The 16,767-nt window shown below is 41.1% G+C and overlaps 1 protein-coding gene across 13 annotated transcripts in view; it reads left to right on the top strand.

Moving 5' to 3' along the window:
- The first annotated feature begins 739 nt into the window (after nucleotides 1-739).
- Nucleotides 740-16,767, top strand: part of GPHN (gephyrin) — a 307,551-nt gene continuing 291,523 nt past the window's right edge. For all 13 annotated transcript variants that reach the window (XR_012633868.1, XM_074909768.1, XM_074909767.1 and 10 more), the window contains exon 1: nucleotides 740-837. Coding sequence is in view for 12 of the 13 variants with exons in the window: in XM_074909768.1 (XP_074765869.1) it covers nucleotides 774-837 (64 nt within the window). In the remaining variant the exon portion in view is untranslated. The remainder of the gene's footprint in view (nucleotides 838-16,767) is intronic.

Raw genomic sequence — 16,767 nt, 5'->3', positions numbered from 1 at the left:
CCCGTCGGCTGACCGGGGAAGTCCTGCCCGTCTCCTGCCCTGGAGCGTGATTTGGTACCAGCTCCCGGGGGTTGGCGCCGTCGTGGCAGTGCCGTCACTTGAGAGGAGCTGCTCCCGGTGAAAAACACGAGAAAAAAAATGTTGGCGTTCGGTGGCACTGAGGGGCGTTCGGTGGCGGCAGCGGGTGGTGTCGTGCGAAGCTGGGGGCGAAGGCCGGCGGGGAGCGGCCAGCATTCAGCCGGGCCACCTCCCCGGGCAGCCGGCTGGGGGCCAGCCTGCCGCTGGGCCAGACAGCAGGTCCCGCGGCCCCGCAGCCGCCTCGCCCCCCGCGCCGCGACGCCGCGCTGCGTGCCGGGCGGCCGGGGACACCCCTTGGCCGCACCCCCAGCGCCGGGGCTGTCGCGGGGGATGCGCGATGAGACGGCAGCCCGCGGGGAAGGCTGCAGCCGGCAGAAGGCCGCGAGGAGCAGGTGCAGCACCGCTACACAACCGGCGCCGGCCGCGGGACGCGTCACGCGCCGGCCGCGGGCGCTCTCTCGGCGCTGGATTGGTGCTGCCTCGGCCGCGCGCAGCACGCCAGTCTCGCGCCGCGCGGCGGTATCCGCTCGCCCAGGCTGGCGCGGGCGCTTGCCCCGCCCCTCTCCGGCGTGGCCCCTCCCCCCTCGCCCTCGCCCCTCCCCCTTTGCGCTCGCGCCGCTCTCGCGCTCCTGCCCCCTTCCCCCCCCCCCCCCCCCCGCTCGCTGCCTGTCAGTGCGGTGGCTGCGCCGGGAAACATGGCGGCGGAGGGGATGATCTTAACGAACCACGACCACCAAATCCGCGTCGGGGTCCTCACAGGTAACGGGCCGCGGCCGGGCACGGCGCAGGGGAGAGGCGGAGGGGGGGCGGGAGGCGGCCGCCAGCCGGCGCGCGCCGTCAGGCCGCCCCGCGGGTTGCCCCGGCGGCCGTCTCCCGTGGCGGTGCCGCTGCGCAGGGAGCCGCCGCTCCGCCGCGCGTGCGGGAGCCGAGGCCTCGGCCCCGGGGACGGGGACGTGGGGGCGGCGCTCCGGCCTCCGGCGCCGCGGCGGGGAGCGTGTGCGAGAGGCCGGGCGGCGTCGGGCAGCGCTGCCGCCGGCGGGCGAGGGAGCGGGCGGGCTGCTGGGCGCCGCCGCCCCGGGGACTGGCCCGGGAATAACCGACCTGGAGGGGACGGGGCGCGGGGGTGGGCGCCTGCCGAAAGGGACGGGGGGCCGAGACGCGGCCGGGCTTCCTCCGGAGGCGGCGGAGCTGCGAGTGCGAAGGCGTGTGAGGAGGGAGCCTGCGGCCGGCGCGGGCTGCGGGCCGGCGGGAGCCGGGCCTGCCTTCCCCGGGCGGCGGCGGCGGGAGGCGGCCTGAGCCCCCTGCGCCGGGGGACGCCTCGGAGCCTGGCACGCTGGGCACGGCAGGCAGCTTTAGGGGGACTCCTTCCCCTCCCCCTCCCCGGCTTTTACTTTCGGGGTGGGGGGGTGGGGGGTGGGTGCCTGTGCCCGAGTGCTCTCTGTTGGGAGGGGGAGGAGGGCATGTCCGATGCCGCCGCTCAGAGCGCACCGATGAGCCTTTGCTAAACCCCGGGCAGACGGCGGTTGCACAGAACGGTTCCCAGGGCCGGAGCCGGTACGTGTGTTGCAGGCTCCGGGGTTTCTTCGGCCTTCGGGGGGGCCTTTGCGGCTGTTCCGGCGTACCGTGGAGCCCGGCACTCCGGCGGCAGCGCGGTACGCCCAGGAATGAAGTCTCGAGGGGTTCGGGTGTGTAAGAGCGTCGGTAGCATCTCTGGTGAAGGAAAGGGCGAGAGATTTTGCGCGTCAAGCTGAGGAGCTTTTATCGGGAGCCTGGGAAGACATGACTGCTCGTAGAAAGCAGCGCCGTAAGCACGCTGAGGAGCCGGAGGGTGTGCGGAGCGGAGGGGATGCGTCCGTGGGGGAGGAGGCCGGGACTTGACCCGAAAGTTGTTTACTGAACCCAGCAATGTTCAACCCGCACACCCCCGTCTCACCCCTCCTTTGGAAACGGGTTCGTGCCCGCGGGCAGCGGCTGGGCCGCCCGGGGCGGGGGGCCGGGGGGAGCCCCCGGGGCGGGGGGAGCCCCGGGGCGGGGGGCCGGGGGGAGCCCTCGGGGGGAGCCCCGGGGCGGCGGGCGCTGTTCCCCGCCGGGTGCTGAAGCTCCGCCGCCGCCGCCGGGGGAGTGCCGGGGGACAGGAGGCCATCCCTTCCCGAGAAGCGTTTGGCTGCAGGTCTGTTTGGACGGTAAACAGCTAGAACAGCACGGTCTAACAGAAGTGGAAATCCCCAGCGCTGCTTTCAGGCAGTCGTAGCCTTAATAAGGACAAGGCAGGTCTGACCAGATGCAGAAATCATACTGGGGGACTTTGTGCCTTCTGTTCCTGAAAGCAAGGACATGCAAGAGATTACATGTTATTGTAAAAGTTAAAGTGAGAAGGAGGTGTTTGCTGACAGAATGCTCTTTGCATATTTTGTACAACTTCATGCGGTGTAACTTGGATTTTTACTTTCTGTTGATCAGTGAGTTGTAATAATTTTCACCTGTAAGTGTTCCCAGAGCACACTACCAGATACATATGGTGTTACAATCATTTAAGTAATGACTAGGTCCCAGAATAGATTCAGCTAATATTTCAGAATTTATAGTTTTTTATTTGGTACTATGTCCCGTTAGAGCACTCAAACTCTTTTAACTCTGTGTCATACTTTGCAGTTCCATTGAGAAGAATATGTGGCCTGAATTTAATTTTTTTCTTTTTAAAGGAAAAACAAAAGGTGTAACTGAACAGAACAATGTTAGCCCTTTTCCCCTTAATGCTATTGTTTGGAATTGCAGGCTGAAAAAATTTGCAAACAGTTATTTTGCCCTTTTGAAAGGGGACCCCTAGGTTTCTAACAATTTTCCTAGCGCCCTATTCTGGTATGTTTGTAGACAGGAAATAAAATTTTATGTAAACGTGTTACTTTAATATCATATATTTGGCCAAACAATTATTTTCTGTTCTGGCATTTCCTATAACCCCTGAAAGACAATATTTGTAATTTGGAGGGTTTGGACTCCCTAGTTGTTTCTGTTGTTTCAACTGTGGAAAGACTTCAAAATTAAAAATTCACTGTTCTGAATTTTTCTCATGGAAATGAACTAATAATTGCTTCTTCGCTGGTGTATGAAGGAATAAGTGTAGGAATGGAAAGGTCAGGTATGAGCACTATTTTTTTGGTTTAATCATTTAGAATAGCGCAGTGATCAGAAATTAGATACTTAACATAACATGACTTTAGATTTTCTAATTAAGATCATAACCATATGTTTATTTTGTTAGCAGTATATACTTGTGGGCTTATCAGCACAGGCATATAGATTTCTCTTCCTATTAGACATGGCATACTCAGTTTAGAAAGTACCAATATTGCACCTTATGGTAGTGTTCAGATAGAATTTAAATTTACTTAGGAGTAATTCCTTTGAATTAGTTTGGAATAAAATTGTATGTTTACTTTTAAATGAGAACATAAAAAAAATAATTTGGACATGTTGTTAGTCTTGTCTGTTGTTGAGATGGATGTCCATTGCTCCGGAGTATATTAATACAGTGTGAATAATGTTTGTCATGTAGCTTAGTTTCATTGCATTCAATTTTCTTTTGAGTAAGAAGTTGTACTTAGTTTTGCTTAGTAAACTTTTGTGTCTGTGTGTGTATTGCTAGTTTCCTATCCAGAAATAACTGTATATTTCTTCACTTGTGACAAATTAAGACAGGTACAAGGGATTAGAGAAATAGAAAGTTTGCATATTGTTTAGCTGGAGTAACTTGAATTCAAATGCAAAATTGTGCAGAATGCAGCACCTTGGTTTTTTTTTTTAAATTTACTTGTTAATTAGTCATATCCAAACTGCCAAGGTCTTTTAGTTAAGTGTCAATGAGAAGAATAGAGTCCATAATTAGGACATTTTTTCAACTAGAGAGAACTGTCTTCCTGAAGTCTGGAAAAGTACTTTAGTGTAGACAGCATCTGCTGACTTGCAGATGTCATTCATGTTCATTTTTGAGTCTCTTAACAGAAAGTTGTAGAGTTAAGCTGAATTACTGAAACAGGAGGAAATGTAAACAATGATGGATTACAAAACTATGAAACTTGTAAACTAGAGGGTTATGTCTTAGGTGAATAAGCCCCAGTGTTTCATGAAGTGTTCAGATTAAAGATACCTAAGTTCCAAACCTAGGTTTTCCCTCTTTTACCATTGATACATAGTGTGGGCATATAAACTAGTAATTGAGCTTCAGTGTTACATTATCATGAGGTTACCCTTAAGCTAAAATACATTTTAAAAGGACTGTGATATTGACTGTCAAATTGGGAGATTTTTATGATGGAGAATGAGATAGCAGAGTTGGGCTAACAGTGGCCAAAGTGCTCCAGATATCTTCTTTTTAAAAAGAAACACACACAAAGAAACAAGAAATGTGGGGTAGATAAACAAGGGCAAAAGAGGAAAAAATGTCTGCGCTTATGGTAAAGGTTGGATTATATGCATGCTCTGTCTGCAGTGTTGTGTACCAGTGCTTCCCTAGTAAAATACAGATCCTGATATGGATTTATTCTCATTGCCCCTTGCAAGCCTTTCATGTTTGGGATAGCTCTAGCAGAATGGTTGTTAATCAGTTACCATTTGTGACAGGATGTTGAACCTGAATTAGTACGTACAGAGTTTTGTAATGCTGAAGTTGGCTAGAAAAGAGAAGAAAATGTGTGCGATGCCCAGAGTTGAGTCAATATTAGGTCATCCTTCACCGATGGTGACATTGGTAAAAGTTACATAATCTCTGACCTTTCTTCTCATGTGGGGGACTAAGCAGACCCTTAACTAGAACCATCCAGAGAGATCTAAATGATGTTGCCATCTCCACTAGCCTGATGGAAAGAAAAGAGACTCATTCTCTCCGGTTGCTTTTATTTTGTCCTTTTCCCTCTTCATCCCCATTTTCTTCTGATTTACCTCTCATTATTTTCTGTCCAGTAAGTGTTTAGGGTAGCTGGTCAAAACTTCATGTTTTGTTAGATTTTTTTTCAGAATATTCCTGGTAAAAAATTGTCAGGTTTGGGGGTGGCTAATAAAGCTTCATTCAGTGTTTGTCTGCTCTTGAGATAGGTCTATGAGAGTCAGTCATCACTGGACACAAACAGCATTTTCTGACTTTGCTCCTCTTTTTGTATTGTTTTTTGCTTGTCTAAAAAAAACAGTCTCAGGCTAACCTTTTTCAGGACAGTTTTACCATGTAAAAAATGCAACCCTTCACTAATGGTTTCTTCTTCAGGCATTTTATTCTTCCTTTCCTCCTCTAAGGAAACTTTAAAACATTCTGAATGATAGTTGTGGCCATGGGCCTGTGCAATAAAGCAGACAAAGGTTTCTGAGTGTGTAACCTCAGAATTTATTTAACCTCTTAACACTGTAGTGTGAAAGGTTACACCAGTATCTTTAAGTGTCTGAGACCATTTAGTTTGTTGAAATAACATGTGTAAACTATTGAAGCAAGCATTCTTCTTGGGTAGTGAGGACATTGACTACTTGAGAATGTCATCCAAACAAAGAGATTACCCGTGCAGATCTGAAGTTCACTGATGTAAAAGTTTTGTAGAAATTATCTTTGAGAAATGTGGGGAACAAAATACTTTGAGTGTCACTATTTGTTGGTTGGACTATTTAGAAATGTATATATAATACAGACATTGTGTATTTCCAAGTAAACATTCATATGCCTCTCTCCTACTTTATGAGATACCTTCTTACAACTTTCCTTTAGGCCCCTTCACTAATAGCATGCAGATTACAAGATCTTTTCTCGGCGGTGATGGCATTCACGTTTTGGACTCGTGTTTGAAGTTATGGTAAACTTTCTTACAGAGGCGTGGGTGGCAGGGTAAGGACTGACATTAGGTTTGCTGGGACTTGTCAGTATGTCTAAATTTGAAGTTGGTTAGCTTTTTGCTTGTGATCTGCCTTTCTCTCAAAAATTACATCTTATTGGGCACTCGTCTTCAAAACATAGATTCGAGTCAGGAGCTTTTCCTAGGAGCCTTAGTTTTCTTCCAAAAGCTAAGTTCAGCAAATGAATTCTAGGAGTAGAGAAATGCTGTATTTCCATTAAGAGTAAAACATTTTAGACTCTGAGCAATATTGATTTTCATCTTTCCCAACTGTAAGGCTGTCATGTTGAGTTTATCCATAGAAACTAGGAGATCTCCCTCTTTGCCATTTGTAGCTGTAAGTCTTCACAAAAGTATCTTTCTTTTTGATATGGCTATGATGATAAGCTTTTTATGTCTAGTGAGTGTGATCTGTAAAATTGTCGCCTTTCCTTTTTATACCTTTGCCTTTTATACATAAAGAGAAAGAAAGTCCTGGACTTTTTTTCCCATTTTTTAATGTGCAGTGTAGAACGAAAATTGGTGACTGGAATCTCACTGACTCTTTTACTTAGTTTAATTTGTTTGCTACAGTACTGTTTCTTTTGAACTGAAAGAAGTGGAAACACTGAAGTTAAAAGCAAAAGATTATTTCCCAACGATACATGGATCTTTTAATTAATACCTACTTATGTAAGAAGTGGCCATTTATTTAGAAGTTTATGTGTTCATATAGAGCAGGGGTGAGAAGTCTTGTCTAATTAGTGTTTATTGATTTGGAGTTTACTTACCCAAATACAGTTGAAAGACTTCCAGTTTTGCCCATGCTCTATGTCTGTAGTTCATATTTAGCAGTACGGAGATTAATCATTACATTACGCTTTCATTTACTAGGTTTATATTTGTCCCCTTTTCCAGTACTGTGGGGAAACTTTCTGTGTTACTTAACTTAAAAATTAGTGATTATGGATTTCATGAGAACTAAATTCTGAGGTAATCTTTAGTTGGTTTGCTGGCTTTGTTAACTGGACAATAACAGAATATATGATAATCAGTCCATGCTTTGGAGAGTCTAACATACAAAAGCCTGATACGAAGACACAGAATTTCACACTTTAATGTTGATTTATCCATGTCTGTTTCCTTGTTTGTTTTTTTTCAAGTAAGAGTGTAGAGCATCTTTCTGAGAGGTACTTTTATATCATATTGGGATTTCACCCGTAGCTTTTTTGAAAGTGTCTGTCTTGAAGCTTATAACACTTTAAAAGCAAAGAAGTTTGCATGCAATGCTTTTGTGAAGTGAAAGTTTTTTGCTTTGCTTTTTCAGTTGTTCAAGCTAAAAAAGTTTATTTTGAGTATGTGGGAAAATACTTTTCTTCTTATTTTGATGATTGGAAAAGTTTTGCTGACAGAGTTTAAATAAATCTTTTTTTGAGATAAGCAAGTATAGTTTTTGTTGTATGCAATTTATGAGACTGATACTATGCAACGAATGGACATGATAACTGAAAACAAGAACAGATTTTAGCTCTTGTTAGAGTATTTAGAAAGTCTTAAAGTGCAGATTAAAAAAAAAATTTGTTATGTTCCTATATGTAGATGTAGTATGCAACTCTTCTTGTATCGCAATGGTCTTATATTAGTAGTCTTGCATATGACAGAATTCTTGAAAGTTTAGCAGAATGCCTGAAAAAACTGTTTGTGGAGAATAGGAGGCTAACAAACAACTCTGGGAAATGAGCAGGTAGCAGCCTTTTTTTATGTGGGATGTTTTTAATTAATAAAAAAGTAGCGTAGCCTTTTAGGTTGGCTTTCCTTTTTTTAAAAAAAACACAAAGCAATTGAGAAGTCAGTTGAAGTTTTCAAGGAACAGTAATTGCATAAAAAAGTGCTTGGTAAAAGTAGGCTTAATCAGGCAGTTATCTTAGAAAATCTCATTTTGTAAGTAAGAGATTTGTATGTGATGTTTTGTTCACTTGTTTTGTTTTCATACTAATTTACTAAGGCCTATTTTATGCTGAACTTGTCAAGTGGAAAAAAAAGCATAAACACTCAAGAATAATCTTCTATATACATTTGGCAAAATCCTGCAAAACAGGGCTCTATCCTACTATTACAAGGTGGGTGAATGATATTAACGGTGTTTTGTAAGGAATGAAATACATTGTCTGTTGTTTATACTCTGAGGAACTTCTACTGGCTGACTTCAGTGATTCATTGAATAGCTATGTATTACAAATTCTATTTTGTTAGCTCTAAAGTGTTTTTTGATGTATACTAAGACCTGAAAGAACTGACCCAGTATTAATTTAGCCACATAAGCGAGTTACCTAGAACAGTAATCTTTAATAGTTTTATGCTTAGTATAACACTTCATTATGATTCAACGTAGAAATTATATTAGTAGACCAATATAGTAATATATTAAGTATTGCATACATATTTAGGACCACAACTATAGAAATACATGTTTCTCATATACTTTTCCTAATTAAATTATATTATGTAGTAGAGTGAAGAAGCAGAATGCATGTGGGCTTTGAACTGTAATGTATTTTGGGCTTTTGAATACTTACTGTGTGGTTATGAAATTCTTAGTTTTCTTCATTGTACTGTATATTGTAGGGAATTTAAAATCTATGTGGAATATTTTTAATTTGAAAAATCTTCCTTGTATTTATTTTGTTGGTATTCCTCTACGTCATATGTGACTTTTGAGACCTAAAAGTGGGAAGTAGAAATTTAAGAATATGGTGTGGTTTTGTTTGTTGGATTTTTTTTAAATGTATGCTGTGGAGGATTTAAATACATACTGAAATCTAGGAAGTGAGCTCTTATTCAGAATCATTTTATGGGAAGCTGTGTGGATGAAGAACAATATGCATTCTTCAGGAATTAAAATGAATTGCAGTGAAGTATCCTGCAGATCTGACTTGGAAGGGGAGGGTTCTTAGGATCTCCACAAATGACGGAATAAGCAGAGATTGCCAGTAAAAAGCCCACCACCCCTTTTCTCTTAGCAAGCTGCTTCTAAGGCCCTGGGATAGGTTATTTAGGGAGGGATTGGTAGCAGGGCCTGAGATGAAGTCTGTAAAGCCTTCATCCGGTAATTCTTGAAGAGACACTGAATGTGGCACTAATTAGGGATCTGGCAAACCAATACACTTCTCTGCTCTTTCTTACCTGTTCCTGAAACAATTGTCATGGAGTTATGAAGACAAACTAGACTAAAAGAAGACTTTGGTGTCGGTCAGGTATGTATCCTTTTGCCTAAGTACTTGCAAATCTTGTCTTAAGAAATTTTGGGTGGCAATGTAAGTTTCTAGAAGAAGAAAATTTCCAGGAATTCAAATAGATATTAGGTAGTTTCCTAGTGACATGGTTCTTTTCATATGCTGTAGTCACATAGCAGTGTAGATGGTGAGAAGCCAAAGGCTTACTGTGTACTCCCTGTCAGAATCTTCATCTCAGAAAAAAATGAGAAAGCAGCAAGATGCCTAAAAAAGTATGTATCTAGTGAGTAAATGTCTGTTGTTTCCAGAAAAAGCTGAAAAAGCAAAGATTAAAGAGAATAGATACTTTTCATTTATTCTTTTCTTAGCTTAATTTTCCTTTTTTTGTTGTCTGAATACTCAAGGGGAGACATTAAATAAGCCTACAGCAAGTCAAGCATCCTCAAAATCATGTTCCTTGGAAAAATAAGGTGTAATTTAAGCATACTGAAGAAAAATGTTGTGAAACATATCTTTAAAAGATAGTGCAGGGACAAAGTGTTTCTGTAGATAACACTCAGAAAACTCCAGAGATGCTGGGAAAAAGTCAGAACAGATGCTTGTGTGTGTAGTTCCCTCTGATTAAAACTTCAGCATTGCTGTTACGGTCTGCTTTAATAATTTAAGAAAATTTAGAGAATATTTTGGAACAAATGTTATATAAAGCAGAGCTTTTTGGGAAGTTTTTGTAGTCTCCAGGTTTTTCTCCTGTCATTACACTGTCCTGAAATAATTCCTTCTCAGATAGTCACTCTAATGATGTTCCTTTGCCTTGACAGATGTATATAGTAGATCAATGAGGTGTAACTCTGTCGCTACTAGCTTTAGCTAAATCTAAATGAAAGTACTTCTCGTTATTGTAAAATGTACTTGATGGTAGGCTTTTTTAATAATCACTGTAATCTTGGGGGGGTGGAATTTCCTCCCCTCCTAACCTCCCATTGTGAGGGATTCCAAACCATTCTGGACAGACAGACATTTGTTCTGGCATTTATCGAGCAAAATAAAGAAAAGAAGAAACCAGTAAAAGGTATGTAGAATAAACCAGGAGGCCTAAGAGGATGTTGAGAGAATTCGTACAACTTTTTCAAGTAAGTGTGACTACAGGGAGCGCTGTATGGCATAAATCTTTGGACAGAAGTCAAGGCATGGAGCTTCAAGAAGTTGGGAATGGTCACACTAGTAAGATGTGTATGGTTCAAGTTGGGATCTAATGCTGTTCCGACATTTGTTATTTAGGAAGACGCTCTGTTCGACAGTAGGGAGATAAGCTGTAAAACCTTAAGGTCTGATCTTGCCAGTTAAATTCCAGTGGGGTAAGAATTAAAACTATTACTAGTGTCTGCAATATGTGGGACTTTATTGTCTGAGTGAGATTCAGGCTTTTTTTCTAAGTGTTGAAGATCAAAATGGAAACTCTAAAGTTCATGTTAGAAGCAACTGCAGAAGAATTTTCTCTGATTGTTAAGATGCAAGAATGCTCACCTGCCTGTTTCTATTTCTTTATTCCAAAGGCTATAGCTCTAGTTTATGTACAATGGTTTCAGTACATGACTTTTCTCTTTGGCTTGGCAGTTGATCAAAGAGGATTAGTGAAAATATTAGTTGTCATTTCACCATTGTTTTGTCAGAAAAGGGTTCAAGTAGACTTTTTTGAGTGCTTTAGTGAACATAAAATCTTTCTGGAAAAGGCATCTGATGCAAATTTCTGTATAGCATTAAGCTGGGACATCATGCATTATCCTTAATATTAGAAAAATATCTTAATTCCTTGATAGTATGTCTTATATTTGGTTATTGTTATGTGTAAGATGCTGAGAGAACTTATCAAATCATAAGGGAGATTTTAGATGTAAAATAGTCATAATTTTCAGTATTTCTTGCCAGAATAGTAGCAGCTTCTTGTACCCTCCCCAATAATTTTAGGAAGTATTACGATTATTCCTAGTATCCTTTTTCTGCACCAAACAAATACCCGCTAAAAATGTTCTACCTGTACTTCAGCCTCTAGAAAGTAAATTCAGTGGTGCATATGAAAAATATGCAGACAAAAACCTCTTTAAAACGAATGGTTGAGATCTCATTAGCATCTAGAAAGAATCTAACAATTAGGGCACATTCAACAGCTTCCTCTGTTTAAGATATTGTGAAAACATCAGCCTGGAGTCATTTGAGGCAATACCAAAAGATATATTATAATTCATTCAAGGCATAAATTTAAATTTAACCCGTAGATACTGATATTCCAACTAGCTGCCATTGCAGGAAAAAACAGGATTGTGTGTGCCTCCTACAATTCTTGTGTGTGCCAGAGAGGTCTTCCGGTGGGTAGTGCTGAGGAGGCTTTCCTGACGGTGGGAGGTGTCCAGAAAGATACTGGCTCTTGCACTGTTCTGTGCATTTTGTGAGGGTGATGCGGGCGAGGGCATATCCTTTGAATCTTTGCGTACTCTGGAGAAAGTACCTAAAGAGGTGTGAGAAATGCCTTTTGTTAACTAACCTTGAAATTACTCTTAATTTAAGCTAGCCTAAAGTAAAATTCAGTAGTAAGTAAAAGTATATGAAACATCCAAAATAAGCTACACAATTACATATTTTTATAAAAGCTATAGATGAAGAAATGACAGAAAACGCATGTTTACACTAACATTTAGTTTGAACAGGCCCACCCTGTACCTAACTGACTTTTCTGTTAGAAAAATACATGCAGCACTTTGGCAGGGATTTTATCTTCCTGCATTCACTAGATCTCAAGCTGTGTTATTCAGAGATAATTTTCTTCTGGTGTACCGTGCGGTCTGCTGTAACTGGTCACTGCTTTGGAGCCCAACAGGACTTTGTCCAGGTTTAATTTTACGCCCCATGGAATTTTGGGCATGGTTCTGTCATCACTGCTGCTTGTTCACTTCCATGCTGTGCTGTGCTGGCATAACCTGTTGTGTGGCTGTGCAGGCAGGGAACTGAAGCAGCTGAAACTTAACCGGCCAGAAAAAAGGGATCCTTTCCAGCTGAATCAGCTGTGTGATCTGGTTCTGCACTGAGCTCTGTAGACCTGCTCCAGCAGGTGAATGGTGAGCAAGGCTGGCAGTTTTACACCTCTACTGTCAAATTTTTTAGACTCTGTTCTTTCTTTAGTAGTCTTCTATCCTGCCATTTTTCACTCTGGAAAACAAATTTAACTGGCTAACCTAATGGAAAACTACTCTTCTCTTTGAGAGATTAGTTTTTTGCAGCCTGAACTTGAATTGACTCAGCAAGGGACCTCAGGAGTGATAGCGTGAGGGAGGGGCTGGATTGAACAGGTGGGAAAGGCAAGGGCAGGAGATGGGACTTCTGCTTTCTGATCACACCTCAAACAGATGGATTCATGTGTTGGTTTTGTGTAGTTCACTTGCATTAATTCACAAGATGGTCTTGACATTTTTTTATCTACCTTAGTGTTGTCTCCTTTCTTCCAAGTGTTGATTTGTCAGGCCAGGTATCCTGTCAGTGGTATTTGCTAGCTTGTCCTGCCTGACAAGCAAAGACACTGCCTCTGCTGAATATAAGTAGGAAAAAAACACTGAAGGAAAGAAGGATTTGACCATTAGAGGAAATTATTTTGAGGAGGGGGTAAGTCAAGATATATTTTCCCATTTTTTTATGTAAGCTTCTTTGATTCATGTGAGTAATAGGTGAGTATGAAGGCTATGCTAGGCATTTGTGCTTAATGAAGAGCTAAACATTTGGTAACTTGCAGATGTTAGGTAACTTGAAAAGCTAAACATTAGACTGCTGCAGTGTTAAATCTGGGAAAAGGTGAACACTATGTTACGCATTTACAGGTAAATAGCGTTTCTTTTTATTAATATGTTAATTTTTAATAGTCAAAACTTCTAATATTTAGTTTTTGTAACTTATTGTCTTGACTACAGTATGCCTGACAACTAATTTGAAGACTATATACATATTATTTATATGTATACACATATAGACATTTATTATATATCAAATAATATTTATATATATATGACAAATTACCCATTGCTACCAGATGTAATTTGCCTTTTGCTTGAGGGACTTCTTTGGCACCATTCAATCTGTCATCTTACTTACTCTCAGTATAGTTTTTCTAAGCATATCTTTACCAGTCAGTTAAGCTAAAATGCTAACTTTGAGGATGCTAACCTGATATGTACTAAATGGCAGCTGATAGGCCATTGACTTATTTTTCTTTTGTTGGACACCTGTCTGTACACCAACTATTTAAAACATCTGCATGCAAGACTATTTTTTAATTTCACTTTTGTCCTGCATACCTTCTTCTTGCTGACCCGAACAGAATCATTACCTTGCTCTTGAGTGGATTGTTACCCATGTGATGGAGGTAACAAGAACAACTAGTCACAGGCATCAGCTAGTTGGGTAAATCAGGATTTGGGATTCTTGATATTTCCTTAGAAAAGGGGAGGGATTGGGATGAAGAGGTAGGATAGATTGTTTAGAAATGTAATTGTGGTCAGCAGACCATGTACATTTATTTAAGGCCTTATTTCATTGCAGAAGCCTGCTGTTCCATGCATTTGTCCAATATTGTATGTTTCCATGGTCTCCATGGCTACTAATTATGTATTGACCATGGTTTTGGCATCCAAATGCAGACCTTGGAGATAAAGGTAGTCACCTAAACTGAATTTTGTAAGTTGCAGTGTAAGTAGCATCTTCGGTATTAAGATATATCTACAGTGGAAGTGTGATTTTCTTTTTTAAATAGCAGAAAATACTGAAATGCTGTAGTCACTGAAAAAGCAATCCTCATGTTAAAAACCGCTCCTTCTAGAAGAAAAAGTTAAAGTTTAATAATAAAAATGGAATTTTATGGGAAGTGGGAGAAAATGAAAGTATAGAGGGGCCTGATCGCCACATTATATAAATCAAAACCATATCATAAAGTATAGCTTCTACCAAAGAATGTAGAGTCTGAAGTTATATAAATGAGGCGTAAAGGCTGTTAATGGAAAGCAGGCTAGCTAAACAGGGAAAAAGATCTGCGTGTTTAATGATTATGCTTTTGTAGGTATCTTCAAGCCTCCCATTCACTAGAAAAGTTTAACACGTTCTTTAACAAGGGCAAAATTAGGAAATAGGTTTTATAAAAAGAATAGAGAAATAAACCAAATTTCGCAAATGCCTGTAATCCCAACAGTCTTTTCTTAAAAATCCCTCACTGAGCCTTATTCAAAGTTGACAAGTATTGAATGTTTTAGCAATTCTTTATGATAAATTAGTGTTTTACTCCATTTTATTAATGGTGAAATTAATCCCACCTAGAGAAGTATCCTGTCCATGAACTCTCATTTATCCCAGCAAAATTGTTCATAGATATACGGTGAACAAAATATCAACTGATCCAGATTATAGTATTTTGTCAAGCTAGTTTTCAATGAATTTTTCTCGGTTTACTATGAGTAAATGCTCATGCCCACACAGTAGAGATGGGAACAAGTTGCTGCCAGTAGAAAGAAGGTGGGATTTTTTTTTTTTGGTAATAATGCATGAGAAAAACTGGTCTTTGGCAAAGGCATTAGTGTCCTGTGTTCTTAGGGAATATAGGTTGTCAGGCCTTCAAAACTTGTATTATTACTGCAGTGCACTTTTATCAGGCTTTGGTTGGAAAAATCGCAAGTTACACTCTTAAAAAGATGGAATGGATATGATCACATCTGGTAGCCTTGTGCACCACCTGTTCTCCACTGATTGCAATTTGAGAGTTGCCTGAGAGTACCTGAGGCTACGTAGAGTGGCCCAAAACTCAGCAGCTTTCCATTCACTTAATCATGCTTACAGAAGGATATGCTGTTTGGTGGTGGTATATTTCTCTTTTTCTTGGATACGGAATTATTTGCTTCCTGTTTTTGAAGTGATTGTGCTACTTCTGGTGATGTCTGGTTGATCTGTGAATCTGTTCCTACTTGACTAATGTCTTCTTTCAGGAGAACATTAGATTCTGTTTATTTTAATGATTTTTCTTTGTAAATGTGTAAAGAACTATTGGGTATTTGTTGAGGCTTCAGGGTTTAATTATGGCTCCTATTACAACCAATATAAAAAGTTTTGGAAAAAAGGGGGGGTGGGGAGAAGTACTTCCAAGATTTTCAGCACTTCCTCTTTCCCTTCACCTTCTCACCATTAGGCAAAATACTCGAGCACACAATGCTTGCAAGACAATAAAGCAGTAAAAAAAATAATCTTAGCGCTTTTTTAAAAACAATGGAAGGTAAAGAAGTAAGGCCAGCAGATTCCTTTGCTGTCATCTTCTTTCAGGTCCGACTTTTCATCTTTGCATTTGGTTTAGATTGTGCAGGCTAAATACTGGAAATGGCTTTTCAATGCTTTTCTGCTCTTTTTGTTTTGAAAATACTTTTCAGCTACTGTTATTTCTGTTCTTGTGTAAGTCTTGTTCTTTGTGAATTGACAAAGGCATACTTCCTTCGGGACTGACAGTAATATCTTTTGTTGCCTGTAACGTGACAGGTTATACTGAAATCTTTCTTAGCAGTGTTTACTTTTTTAATTTTTTTTTTTTCCCTTTGGGTGTATGTGCCTTTATACAGAGTTCATTGATCAAATATATATCTTATTCAGATTATTTTTGGTGTTTGGTGAAAAGTCAACCTCTTGAATGCAACTAGATTGAGAGTTTTCTTACAGAATTTCTACTAAATGTCAAGTGTTCGTTTTCTTGGAATTTTTTTGTTTGTAACTGCTTTGAGTTGACACCTTCTGGAATTTTAGGATTTCATTATCAGGTTAGCAGGTCAGTATTCATAATTACCTTTGTTTTCTCATCTCATCTCATCTCTTGTCTTTTTTAATCTCACATATAACAAGATATCTCTTCCATTTTGCCTTGTATTCCTGAATGACTTCTTAGGCAACTCAATGAAATACTTCTAATTCTTCCACTCCATCTTTCCTTTCTTAGCATAGCTCTGAGAGGAATGTGTTTTCCATATGTAAGTGCTTGTAAATGTTACCATTTTTGACTATGGTGTTACTGTTGATTCTTTCAAGACTTCATTTTTTTTCCTGTTTCTTTGATTTTTGAGGTCAGTGAACTTTCAAGTAGTCTGTTGTCCAGGAGTATATATCTGGAATATATACTGCTTTAATGCAGTACAAAGGAAGTCATTGAAATAAATCCCTGAAGGTGATTGTGGTGGGTGTACCTGTCCAGCAGCTAAGCCCCTACCCAGATGCTTGCTTACTGCCCCCAAGAGGGTTGGGGGAGAGAATCAGAAAGGCAAGTGAGAAAACTTGTGGTTTGAGATAAAGGCAATTTAATAAGTGAAGCAAAGCTGTGTGTGCCTTACTGAGGTCAAGGTAGACAATATTCAGTGTTCTCCCCCTACCAAGCCAGTAATTTCCTTGTAGAAAGTAGATTTTGTTATGTTGGGCTCTGTCTGTCCCCTTTCTTCAGGAATACTGGCATTTTATAGATCAGTGCAAGGAAGCAATGTCTCACTGTAATAGTTTTACTATAGATTCTCATATACAACCTGTAAGATGAGGAATGATTTATAAACATC

The sequence above is a fragment of the Athene noctua genome, chromosome 6 (assembly GCF_965140245.1).
Source record: "Athene noctua chromosome 6, bAthNoc1.hap1.1, whole genome shotgun sequence".
Classification (NCBI taxonomy): domain Eukaryota; kingdom Metazoa; phylum Chordata; class Aves; order Strigiformes; family Strigidae; genus Athene; species Athene noctua.
The sequence above is the reverse complement of the archived record's forward strand: the minus strand, read 5'-3'. Positions and strand labels throughout refer to the sequence as shown.